The 13,011-nt window shown below is 51.2% G+C and overlaps 1 protein-coding gene across 2 annotated transcripts in view; it reads left to right on the forward strand.

The window, feature by feature from the left end:
- MDGA1 (MAM domain containing glycosylphosphatidylinositol anchor 1) overlaps positions 1-12,781 on the forward strand; it is a 154,993-nt gene extending 142,212 nt beyond the window's left edge. For both annotated transcript variants that reach the window (XM_056357701.1, XM_056357702.1), the window contains exons 15-18: positions 934-1,064; positions 2,066-2,174; positions 2,948-3,956; positions 12,137-12,781. In XM_056357701.1, the coding sequence (XP_056213676.1) occupies positions 934-1,064; positions 2,066-2,174; positions 2,948-3,039 (332 nt within the window). In that variant the 3' untranslated portion in view covers positions 3,040-3,956; positions 12,137-12,781. The remainder of the gene's footprint in view (positions 1-933; positions 1,065-2,065; positions 2,175-2,947; positions 3,957-12,136) is intronic.
- The last annotated feature ends 230 nt before the right edge of the window (positions 12,782-13,011 follow it).

Raw genomic sequence — 13,011 nt, forward strand, 5'->3', positions numbered from 1 at the left:
TTGTACAGGCACTGTGGTACAGGCGATGCCACCCAGCAGTAGCAAAGAGCAGCTGCTTGCTCCAAGGCTTCTTCCAGGGCAAGTGGCAGCTGAGGACACAGGTTGTGTTTCTGCAGCTGATGGCCAGGGCCAGGGCAAGGAGAGGGCTGTAAGCTGCACAGCATATATCAGGTGTTAGTGGTGACTGGGGAGAAGCAAACATGTGTCCTGGACTCCAGTTCAAGTGGGATGTAGAGAAACTGGTGTGAGTCCAACAGTGGGGCATCAGGATAGGCAAGGGCCAAGAGCAGAAGTCTTAGGGAAGCGAGGCTGAGGGAGCCGAACTTGCTCAGTGTGGCAGAGAGAAGGCTGCTATCAGCCCTTGGCACCCCTTTGTCTGAAGGGTAGTTTCAAAGAAAACAGAGCCAAAATCTTATCAGTAGTATTAATATAATAGAAAACAGCAGCCACATGTGGTAGCACTGGCAGTTCATACTGGACGTTAGGAAAAGTTGATTTCCTCAGGGGATTTCAAGACTTGCCCAGGCAAAGCCGTGCTGCCCTCATGTAGAGCTGGAGACAGCTTCAAGCAGGAGGTCACATGGGATGTCACTGAAGGTCACTTGAAGCTAGCATTTCTGCCACCCCCTTCCTGTGCCACCCCAGCCATGCTACAGACTGCTTCTTCCTCATCCTGTCCTCTCTGCCTTCATCTGGGTCTGTGTCCTCCCTTGGGAAGCCCAGATGGATGAAACATTGCCCGTGGCACTTGCCCATCGACCCAGGAGAAAGCTGGCTCCCTCCAAAGGTTACTGCTGGGGCTCTGCAGGCTGTCCTTGGGCCGGCCAGGGCATAAAGCCGTGGCTTGAGGCAGAGCCTCAGAGCTATGCCAGGCACCAGCCCGGGGGTCGCCTGCCTGCCTTGGCTTGCCAGCGCCTGGTTTCTCTCTTACAGGCTCCTTGAACCTGCTTGTTCGTGTGCGGAACAAGCGAGCCATCGACACTCAGGTCTGGTCGCTCAGTGGGAACCGGGGGAACATGTGGCAGCAGGCACACGTGCCCATCAACCCACCTGGACCCTTCCAGGTAAGTCAGGTCCACCTGCCACCTGTCCTGCCCGTGTGCCATGGGCTCTAGGAGACTTCCCAGCAGACGTCTCCTTCTATGGCACAAGGGCTGGTCAGGCACAGGGAGGGGGCACTGGGAGCTCTGCACCCCCAGGGTAACTGGGGCAAGGCAAAAGCTTGATGCATGAACAGAAATCAAATCCTCTTCTCTCTGAAGCCACCCATTGTGTTATGTGCAAGCGTCAGTTTGGCACTATAAATTTTCTGATTATTGCTGGTCTGGAAACTGCTTGTCAAAGAGCTCTTTCTGGTACCAGGTCTGCGACAGGTCTCTTGGTGTTCAGCAGCTGGGGCATGCTGTCCTTGTTGGTGACTTTGGGCCCTAGAGGTTTCTTCTAGCATGTGCTGCAAGAGCCCACCCCCACCCTTCCCCTGGTTTAGGGCTCTAGGACAGCTTGTGAGTACAAACTGGGCACTCTGTCTGCTCACTGAGTCAGGGATGCACACCCAGGAAGTGGGCTGCTCTGTTACTGCATCGTTTATTGCTGGTGCTTTTGCCCAACATGCTATTTTGCTGTTGTCGGGTTGTTCGTGGGAGCTGGGTCTGTGCAGGTTGGTAAGCTGTGGCACTGTGGCAAAACAACCAGCATGCTTTCGGGTTCTTCGAAATAATAAGTAAGAATAATTACTCTTATTATTATTTAAAATAATAAATAAGAATAGTTACTCTTGCTAGCACTGTTCAGTGTTGGTTGGTTTGTTAGTGCAGTACACTTAATAAAGCAGAGCTCTTCATGCTCATTTATTACTCTGCAGACACTCAGCACACGGGGGTTGGTCCCGTAAGCAGTGGGATCCGGCTCTCCAGATCCTATTGAGTACTGGAAAAACAGGAAGGAATCATTCACTTGGGGACCTGATAAGATCTGGTCTGTGCGCTGCTCACCTCCGCAGAAGTGTGGGAAGGGTCCTCCACAACTGCAGTCTCACGCTGGGCTCTGTCCCGTGCTCTGCTTGCAGATCATCTTCGAAGGTGTCCGGGGCTCAAGCTATGAAGGGGACATTGCTATCGATGATGTCACTCTGAAAAAGGGGGACTGTCCAAGGAAGCCAATTGGACCAAATAAGGGTGAGAGTGTGTGTGCCTCAGAGGCAAACGAGTTGGTGGGAGTACATATGTGAATGCATGTGGTGGGGACACGCAGCTGATTTCAGAGCACATTGACATGTTGGTGGGACTCAACCAATGAGATGGTTGAAGCCGTAGCGAGGTGCATAAGTAGTACATAGGCATTAGTCCTTGGGTGGGGATCACTGGTGTGCCTCGTGCCTTAGTCCTGTGCCCTCGATAACATGCCTCAGGTGGGCAGGAGAGCAGATGTTCGGAGTGCAAACCAGAGCCAGACAGGTACTTGTGAGCAAGGTTCCATTTGCCTTATTTATTTTTGAAGGAAAAAACCTTGTTAAGGAAGAGTCACATTCAGCAATTTTCTTAACTCCAAAGGTGAAGGGGAAAACAAACATCAAAAAAATCAGAACACACTTAAAGTTTCAAAATTTCAGGTGCACTTAAAGGTGTGTTTCAGGCTAGGGTGGCCAGGTTCTAAGCAAAACACAAGCAGAACCTTTTGCTTGACTCAAGTTGAACCTTCTGGGGAGGAAAGGAGGATTGGATCGCAAAAGTAACCAAGATTCAACCTTTTCTCCCGAGTTAGAAAATAAATAATTTTGGGAAGCCTTAAGAATGTCTAGGGAAGGCTAGAAAGATCTTCCAACAAATCTGGGAGGTGCTTCGAGGTTCAAGGTGGGAGGAGAGTCTAAGACATGCATGTGCACTGACTTGTTTGATGTGGTCTGAATTCATCCCATCACTAATTCTTTTTCTATCTTCTTGCCTGGCAGCGGTTGCTCTTCCAGGAAGCGGCGTCCCAGCCCTGCACAGCCCTTGTCTTTGTGGCCCATTGACTTTCTTCCTTTACGTGCTGCTCAGATGATGGCAAGTGAGCGCTCCTGTCTTCAGACCGAGACATTCCTGCTCCTTTCCTACTCAGCCACCTCTGCTCCTCTTCCTCCCCTCCTCACTGGCACACCAAAGTGTCCATATGTTACCAAAGACTGACAGGCATGACCACGCAAAGGGATCTGGTTCAGAACTGGAGCACTCCTTGAGAAAGTCATAATGTCTAGAACAAAATTTAAAAATAAAGACAAAATTTTTTTAACAGCACGTGCACGAGAGAGTGAGAGAGAGAGGAAGGAAGGAAAGAAACAGAAACACACAGAAAAGAAGGAATGAAGGACAAAAAATAGGAATGAAGAAGTGTGAAGAGCAAATGAAGGAGGAAAAAACACCCCCATGTTTCCTTGGGAATGTCGGACAGGGCTTCCTCAGGGAAGTGGGAACTTGTTTTAAACAAACAAACAAAAATATATTAAAGCACAAATTTCTACCAGAACAGTTACCTTCTTTACTGCAGAGCCCACAGCTTAGCGGATGATATATCGCAGTACTCCCCTCGTCTCCCCATGCTTTCCCACTGGCTGGGGCTGCCCCACTCCAGCTGCAGCTCCCTGCAGCAACGCCAGCCTCGGCCGTGGGGCAGCAGCCACCCCACGTGCCGGTGGCCAGAGCATCTTGCCTCGCACCGCATGTGCTTCAGTATCTCCATCCATCCGCATCTTCCAGGCTCTCATGTATTTAATTGCCCCCTGTGTGGTTTGCTTTGCCCTTTCCCCACCACTCTGTGCTTCTCACCCACCAGCCTGAAGAAGATGGAGCAGGAAGGGACCCATCACATGGACCATACTAAGTGGTGGAGAATTCCCAGCTGGATCCGGCTGCAGCGTTGGCCTCTGAGCGCCTCTTACTTTCTCTCAGCACTCTTGCTGGGTGGAGAAACTATGAGAGCAGGTCAGAGCTGCAGACAAAAAGGTGTCTCTGTGGGGTTGAGGGATGGGGTGGGGTGGGGCGGGATGGGAAGGGGAGAGCAGTTGCACATTGGCTGCCCTCTGGAATGGTTGGATGACAGTCGTCTCAACCTTGAGCCCAGGATTGCTTCTCTGCCTCTCTTTCGGTACCTATTTATTTTGGTCTTTCATTCCATTGCTTAACTTCCCCCACCTCAGACCTTGTGGATTATGGAAAGAGTCAGGTATTTAAACCTTCTTCAACCAGACAGCGGCTCCCATGCCCATGACCCAGCCCCTGGGCCAGCAGCTCAGGCAGCTCTGATGCTGCCCTCTCACCTTCTGAGGCCTTTTAGCATGCGCCGCGTGTTACTGGCAGCATGGGCAAAGCGCGGCAACAGCATCACTGCTCAGGGGAGAGGCGGCTGAATTTTGTCAGCTCATGCAGTCCTGCAGGCACTCGGCTTCCACTGCCAAAGCAGTGGGCAGAGGAGCTGAAAGGTGAAACAGGCAGGAAAGTGCCCCAAGAAGGATGGAGCCAGGATGCTTGTCCCAAAAGAGGGGCTTGTGCTAAACTGTGGCCCCATTTGCCACCAAGGAATAGGGGAACAGCAATGGGGGAAATTCACCTTTTTCCTGCTGGCATCATGGAAGGGTAAAGCTGGTGTCTCTCTGTGCTGCAATCCTGCAGCAGGTCTGGCCTGACCTCCTCAGGGTGGAGGCATGTGCTGCTCCAGATGAAGCCCCAAGAGAAGGGTCTGCCCTGCGCCAGCTAAATGGGAGCTGTCATAACCTTGTTGCAACTGCAGGCAGCTCCTGGCGTGACTTATCTCCCTGCACAGGGCAGAGTTATCCCCACAGGACTGTGAACTGGGGTTTACTAGCCCATGCTCTGGCCGTTAATTAAGTGGGACTCTTCCCCCCTAAGGGACACCCCATCCAAACTCCCTATCTGGGGCACCACAGGTGTACGATGAGCTAGCTCTCTCACCAGGGCCCCCAGTACCCATGGCTCCCTACACATTTCTGATGGATATATTAGCTTCTCTGAGACAACTGTGTTTGTCTAAAATCACCTGAATATTATTAGCTGCCTCCTGCATTGCTCAGCTTCCAGGAGCAGCTGGTGCCTCATTTCCTCTACTGATGGAGGGGTAAAGCTCTTACTTAACTCCCAAGAGATTCAGTTTGAAGTCTTGAAAGCCATCACTCTCTAGCTCCTGGCAGGGCATTCATCTGTGCTAATGCTCCCTGGCCACCAATGGAGAAAGGATGGACATCAGCTCTGAGGGACAAGGGGACCTCCTTTGCAGGAGGCCTTACAAGACGGTGAGAGGGAGTGACACAGGTCTCCCTTGCTCTTGTTGCTTTTCACCACTTCCAAGAATAAGGACTGAGTCTTTTCTGTCTCCACTCCTCCTTCCAGAGCCAGACCTTGATCACACTGCACATTTGACCAGGAGACCTGTGGCTGTCTCCCAGGGCCAGGCAGTGTTGTGGGATGATGTGGGTGCCAACAGCATTTCTGTTTCTTGCTGCCTGTTGCCATTTTCAAGGGCAGCCAGTGCCACCATCATCTTTTAGCTGAGTTCTTTTAGTCCAGTCCTATGCTCTTCGTTTCCTCCATGCTTGTTGGAGGCCAGAAGTCATCACCCCACTCCCAGTAAGAGTCCACTTTAACTCCTAGGAGAGAGACAGTGCTTTCCAGGGGCCCTTGGGTGCTTCATGATGGCTCCTGATCTGTCAGCAGCAAAACATTTGTTTTACGTTGTTGGTTCCAGGGGACTTCTGCTGGGCAGGAGGTGGAGACAGGAGCATTTCCCCATCAGTATGCAATAGCCCAGGGCAACCATCTCACCTTTTAGGCTCTGAGACAAAGACCCTTGTGGCCTTGCTTCTACTGGCTGCTTAGCCAGGGTAGCATGACCATGTCTTGCTAATGTTTATTGGGCAGCAGAGGTGCTGTGGGGCTGGGCAGGTGCTGCCTGTTAAACAAATCCATGTTCAGGATCATGGAAAAGCATTATCTGTGAGGCAAGTGCCAGCAAAAGAGCACCACAATTTTAGAAATGGACACCTGCAGGGAGACTGTCCAAGCCCTGCTGCCAGCTCCTGCAAGGAAGGATGAAAATGCCTCACCAACATGACCCGTGGTGCAGAGGGCAAGAAGCCTGTTGGTGGCAGTGGGTCCGGGGCAGAGCAAGGACAGCACCCCAGCCAGAAGTGAAGCCTTCTCCTGCTGTCAGGCGTGGGCCTGTCGGCTTCGGTAAAAGTTTCAGGGAGCCCCTTCCCGCTTAGACCTCAGTTCCGTGATCTCTTGCCAGAAAGCAGCTGGTGGTGAGTTTGGGGGAAAGTCATTAACCCAAGTGCCTCAGCTTCTCAGAAGTACCGCGGCCAAAAGGAAGGACCTCATTTCCCTGCCAGATGTGCTGAGAGAGCGTAGCAGAGGAAGGAGGCACTTCAGCAGCAAGGATGAGAAGCTGTGCAGTGATGGGGCTGGGGGGGGGGGGGAGGCAATGTCCCTCCTCTCTGGGGGCAGTGGCATTTGTGGTTTACTACCCCATGCTTGAGAGGACAATTCTCCTTGCGGTGGTAGTCCAACCCAGGTGAGATACAAAGCCATGCTCTTTACCCCTTGCAATTAAAGATTCCCTCACACTTTTCACTGTTCTGGCTAAATTACAGTCCTTAAACTTAATTACAGAATGTCTTCTTAAATATCTATTGTGGTTCCAACATCATGTTTCTCTTCCTGATGTTTTATGTTGCCCTGCCCACCAAGTAGGTGCTTTATTCCACTCCAGAAGTGGCTGCACTTCAGTGATGGTGGAGATTATTCCTGTACATAGTATGGAAGTCCCTGCAGAAGAAAAGTGCAATATAAATTTAAGAGACTGCTTTTATTTACAAGGAGACCTCTGCTTGGTAGTTGTAGAAATACATTACAAAGAATGCTGTGTGGGTGTTAGCCAATATATACTTGATTTCTTTTTTTTTTTTTCCAGGGTATAAAACAGAAAATATGTGAGTGTGCAGGCTCCTGGGTATAAGTTGTAGATATTAGTAGTAGTGAATGGTGCTGTGTAGTTACAAGTGGGGCTTACAAAGAAACTTCCATTTGAAACCTCTTTTTGTAGTTGTGCATTGTATTCTGAAAAATACACTTTTTTATTATAATTTTCCACAGTTCAGTGCAAGTCCAAATAACAGCTCATCAACAGGACTTTAATCCACGGTGTTTAACAATATGAACATCAATTCCTACCACTTGATCTGAAAAGCAACTCCAGGCTGGTAATAGCAATAGACTATTTTCCTTCCATGTAGACCAGCCACTGAAAAGCGATGGAGCTAATATGTTTCATTTGATCTGGAGTTAAGTAATTTGGAATGCCTGAGCGCAACTCTTCCCAGCCGTATGGGAGTGAAAAAGCATTTTATCTATATGAAAAACTTTGCATAGTGCACAAATGGATCGGGAACTCCTGAAGTGAAGCATTGTGATGGGCACGCGTGCAGAGCTGCCCCAGCAGAGCTGCATAGTGTGCTGCCTGAAGAGCAGCTGTAGCAGCAGTGATATGGAACCTTTCCTTTGGGAAGTAGCTTTCTTCTGGAAGGCAATAGAGTGGCAATCAGGGAAAAAGTAGGGGGCGGGGGGCAGACGTTTAGGCTGGTGAATTTCTTGCAAAAATAATTTATGGATGTATGAATGAGTATAGTAAACATGACACAAATTGTATTTTATTCCCTATTGCTATTCAGAGTACAGAAATTTAATTTATTTAGATATGAAATCCTGTGGGTGCACTACTCCAGAACAACATGGAAATGCTTCAGTACCAAAGGGAGAGCAGGGGCTGAATTCCTCCTTCCCAGTCCATCCCTATCACTCGGTGCCAGGAAAAGCACCCTGCTTTTGTGTTGGTGCCCTGCACTTGTCAGCCTGGCAGGGACAGTCACTGGGAGCAGCAATCGGCGTGGGTGGGAGAGGCATCCCTCCACCACACCATCGCTGCCCTGAGCCTTGTCTTCAGGGTGAAGCAATCCTTGGGCAAGGTGGTGGAGGAGCAAGCCCTGCTCCCCCCCTAGCTCTCAGAGGGGCCAAGGCAGGGAGTTTTACCTGTGGGAAGAGTCAGGGCATCTTTCACGCTGCCCTGAGGGACCCCAGCTGCCCCAGGCAGGGACAGACAAAGGAACCGGGGCATTTTCCCTCCTAGATGAGGTAAATGGTGCCACCTCACCCCACTGGAAGAGACAGACTTTTGCCTTAAGACAGAGAGCTCAGGGAGTTGCTGCTTCAGGGTGTTGCTGTTTCAGTCCCCTTTCATCTGTCAGAGTCATGCAGACATCCATCTTTCCCTGGAAATGCTGCAGCACCCCTTCGACTCTGTGTGCCTTCGGACAGCCTAGCAATAGCACGGAGGGGCACATCGCGGTGGGCTCTGTGCATTGAGCTGGGTGCAGTGGGACGTGGTACTGCAGCCAAGCGCTGCCTGGCTCTTGCCCCCGGGGAACAGGACCTTGCTTTTTATGAGGACAAGAAGTTGCATTGTGTCTATCTCCTGTGCAAAAAGGAGGCCTTCTCACACGCCTGGCGTTGGTAGAGACCAGTTTTGATCCCTCGCTCTTTCTCCATTAAACTGCCCTGACATGTTGTCTTTTCCAGGCTGCCCTCAATGCGGGTGCACCCCAGTATGTAGAGACAGCAAGCGTACAGCAGCAGGACCCTGTGCAGGCTCAGGAGAAGCCAGGTGTTGCCACCATTTGTATTTGCTTTGGCCCCACTGATAACCGCTCATCTCACTTGGCCTGAGAAGGCATTTAATGCAGACAAAAGGCATTTGCAGAAAAACAAGTGCTGGAGAGCTCTGGAAATTGCATTTTAACAGGACCCAATTTACACTTCATGGTAATAACTGGCAGCTGGTGGTTTCCAGCAGGGTGCTGAGTAGCCCCGACACACTCAGCATCCCAAATAATAGCTGTGGTATATATGTGTTTTTCAGTACTCCCCTTGGAAGACACCAGTTTGGCTCACCATCTGCCACTACCTAGCCCACCACAGGGGGATTCTGGGGTCTTCTGATGGCTACTTACAGCCTGGTATGGTCACATCAAACTGCAGACAGCCACTTGTGGCCCGGAGGCCTTAAACACCCTGAGAAGTACTGCAGGACAGCCCAGGGCCAGCTTCACCCAACCTGCCTGTCTAGAGAGGGAGGCAATGCAGCTTGCAGGGAACTGTAGTCTCCAGGACACCTCTTGCCCATGGAAGAGCAGTGCCATCCCACTCCATTTTGGCTGAGTGAAGTGTGTGCCCAGCGTCTAGACCCTGGGTTGGGTATAAGGTGCATGCTGAATTGCTTTGCCATCAAGCATCCTTCCTCAAAACAAGAGAGAGCACCAGAGGCTGACAGCAGGTTAGCAAGGCTCACCGTGTCCCTGTGCTGTGTGGCTGCAGGGGACTGGGGGGGCTTGGTCCCACTGATAACTGCCTCTGGCACTTGTTACACTCAGCATCACCTAGATCTGGGCTGGCACCTTCTGTATCTTGCTCCCTCCAGCCCTGGCACAGCCTAAGGAGCTGGTGGGGCTGCCTGGGTGGTGGTGGTGGAGCCAGAAGACAGGAGCACATGTTCAGGGCACATCAGAGACCTACTGTGGGTCACCTCCTGGCTTCATCAGAGGCAAAAGAGGGCTCACAAAAGCCCCATGGGTGGCTGAGAGGATGGAACAGAGCTTGTTCATGGTGTTCTTGAAAAGAAGAGGGCAAAGACAAGCTCCACGCTGCATTGCCATTCATTTCACTGGTGGCAGGCTCTGACCTGCAGCTGCTCAGATGCTAGGCAACAGAGACTAAAGAAAAGCCCTTAGACCAGATTTCCCAGCCAGACCTGTACTAGAAAATGTACTGATCCAGCTCCAGATCCTCAGCACATCTGTGCGTGAAGAAGCCAAGCAACCCACCGTGCCCACACAGGTGATCCCTCAGGGAAGCTGCAAAGGGAGGTAGGGCTCGGGTCCCAGCACTCAAGCACTGCCTTTCCCTCTGCTGCCTTTCGTGGTAAGGATTTTCCCGCACAGGGCAGAGAATGAGGGAAGGGGAGAGGGAGAGATACCATCTTTTCTGGCAGCTGTTGCAAAGGTAGAGCTGGGTAAATAAAGGTTTTTGTGGAGAGCTGCGAAGGTCTGTGGTAAATCCAGGTTTTGCATGGATCTGGTATGGCCTTAAACCGTTTGCTGCTGTGGAAGGAGGTGAAATTTTGTGCTTCCATTAACTGTTGTGCTAAAGAGGAATTTGGCTATAAATGCTTGGCTTACAGTGAGACTCGTTGGCCCCAGGGTGGCCTAAGTCAGCATAATGCGGGGGCAACTGGGCAGCCCTCACACAGTGCCGATACCCCCAGCAGTGCTGGTGCCCAAAGCTCATAGCACTGGATGTGCTTTGTGCTGCGGTGGCCAGGTCCTTGCCTGAACCATTGAACCAAGTGAAGGGTACCTGGCTGCTCTACCGCTCTGCGTACCGCTCTGCATATACGTATGTCCTGTCCACCAGCCAAGTCGGTAGGGAGATAAAAGACCCGATGCTGCTGCTGGCCAGTGGAGGTCTGCTTAGGCTGAGGGAGCTGGGCTCTAGTGCTGCCATTTAGGCAGCAAAGTGGCTTTCAGTTGTGTAAAACCCAGCTGTTATGAGAGAGTTACTCCTAGATGTTAAAAACTTGCATAACTGTGGCATGACTCAGATAATCAGCAAAAGCAGGTCCTCAGCAGGAGCTGGAACATGCCAGATGTCGGCAGCCCTGCTCAGCCGCTCCAGGTGAGCAGTGACTCCTTTGCTGGCAGCGTTACAGATGCTCAGGGCACAGGCTGAGCCCCGGCCAGGTAAGAGCGAGTGCAGCCCCACTTCCCTGTCCGCCTCGCTGCTTCTGTGGCAGGTACCAGCTGCTTTCCTTTTGGTGACTGTGATACATAACACGGTGCTGAGAAGAAGCTGTCTCCAGGTGTTCCTTGCACAGTGTAGGTCCAGCGCTGGTGAAGGTGTTTATCTTAGCAGCTTGTAAAGGGATCAGAGCTGAAAACTGAGGTGTGGGTGTGTTGCAGCAATGCAGCAGGGAGGAGACAGTACTTGAAAGTGCCTTTGGGAGTCGGCATCATCTCTGTCCAGTCCTCGCCTTTCTCCCCCTGTCCATGTTCCAACCCTGAGCACCCTCCAAGGTGGGGGCATCTGGTGTGTCTTACCTCACTGGGCATTGTTCTCGAGAACCAGCTGTGGGTGTCAATAAACAGAGCAACAGCCAGAAGAGGCCGAAACAGCATGGTTAGCTCAGACAGCAACTAAATTGTGGTGAGAGGAGAAAATTGATTTCATTCTGTCTTTGAAATGCCACAGGCATTGACAGGGGGCAGTGTTCAGGTCTTTTGTCTAGGCGGCAGCAGGTACCACACAGAGGTTGAGCAGAGTGGGACTTGTGAGCACTGGAGGTTTCCCTGGCAAAATTCAGATGCCAATGGAGGAAGGTATTTACAGAAAGCAAAGGAGCTTTCCTGTGCATTTATTTGGTTGTTTCCTGGAGGCCCTGGTGTGTAACATCCTGGGACAAGAAGACTCTCTCAGACTTTGCTGGAGGTAACCTTTTCTTCCCATCAAACCACAATGTTTGTCCTTCTCTGCTGTCCCAGCTTCTCAGTGCATTGATGTAAGTGGCGGCATTAATACTGGGTAAAGTGGCTTAGAGTCAGTGCTTTCAAACTGATGAGCTTGGCATGTTTTCCCAGTTCTTGGGATCTTACAGATTTACCGTCTCACCCCAGAGGGCTCCACAGTATGCATTCATCTCTCAGGACATGCCCCAAAAGATGTGGATGCCACAGATACGTGGCTCTTTGTGGTTTTGGTCACAGCCCTTGCCTGACAGCATGGAGACAATCTCTAAATGGATAGAAAATGTGGTGCCAGCATGTTTGTGCTTGGAACTTTTATCCCAGCCAGAACCATCCTGCCTGTATCACAGTGCACATAGTGGAGGAAAGGGGCCATCACCCAAGATACAACTGTCTCACAGGGAAACAACTGTGGCACCTCCTGACTTTGGCCAGAAATGAGCATCAGACAGTGTTTCCCATGCTCTTCTTCACTCCATCTCCTCGCTCTGTACTTATCCTCACCAAGTTTTTCATTTCCAGCCTGGAGGGATCAGCAGCAGACTTCATCCCTGGATCCCATAGAAGGGGATCACACCAAAATCCTGTCCTCGGCTTGCGAGGGGCAGGGAGAACCAGCTCAGGCCCAATGAATGGTGAGCCACTTCAGTGGGATCCAGTGCCAGTGGAACTATGTCACTCTCATGCTTCCAGGTCAGCAAGGCCAGTAGAAAGTATGCATTGACCTGACAGAAGTGTTTAGAAACATCCCTCCCAAAGGAGCTACACACAGACTCTGTGTATTTGGGGATACTGGGAGGTAGGGGGTGTCCTCCAGTGTCTCTTTTTTCTTTTCCCATCAGTAACCTGGGTGGGGACCCTGCAACAAAGCCCCATCCTCCATCTGCCTCCCTCATCACCACCACGTCTTGTCCCATCCCTGCTCCACATCTGATAGGGCAACATCAGCATCACCGAGCGGAGCCGGGACCCTCTCACCACCACGATACCAAGCTGTCCACAATGTTAAAAGCACAAAATACAAAGGGACTGAACCGAGCCTTTTAAACAGGGTGAGATGTTTTATAAGCGTTGCCTCATCCATCCTCCACCCGCAGCCCTGACGCACCCGCCGTGTAACCTATAGACTCTCAACGTGGATTGTTTCATTCAAATAAAGCTGCAGTACTCGAGTGGGTGAGCCTGCGTGTCCCTCTGTGCCTGGTTGGGATGACAAGGTGCAGCCTGCAATTTGTGCTCACAGTGGCTGGGGCAGGGAGGGGCTCATATTGCTGCTGAACACTGAGGTACATGCCAGTGTTTGACCCTTGGATGTTCCCAAAACATCTGGTTAGGTCCCTGGGGAAGGCTTCTCATTTTTGCCCAAACCCCACCACAGGGACTGGGCACAGGCAGGT

The sequence above is a fragment of the Falco biarmicus genome, chromosome 12, assembly GCF_023638135.1.
Source record: "Falco biarmicus isolate bFalBia1 chromosome 12, bFalBia1.pri, whole genome shotgun sequence".
Lineage (NCBI taxonomy): Eukaryota > Metazoa > Chordata > Aves > Falconiformes > Falconidae > Falco > Falco biarmicus.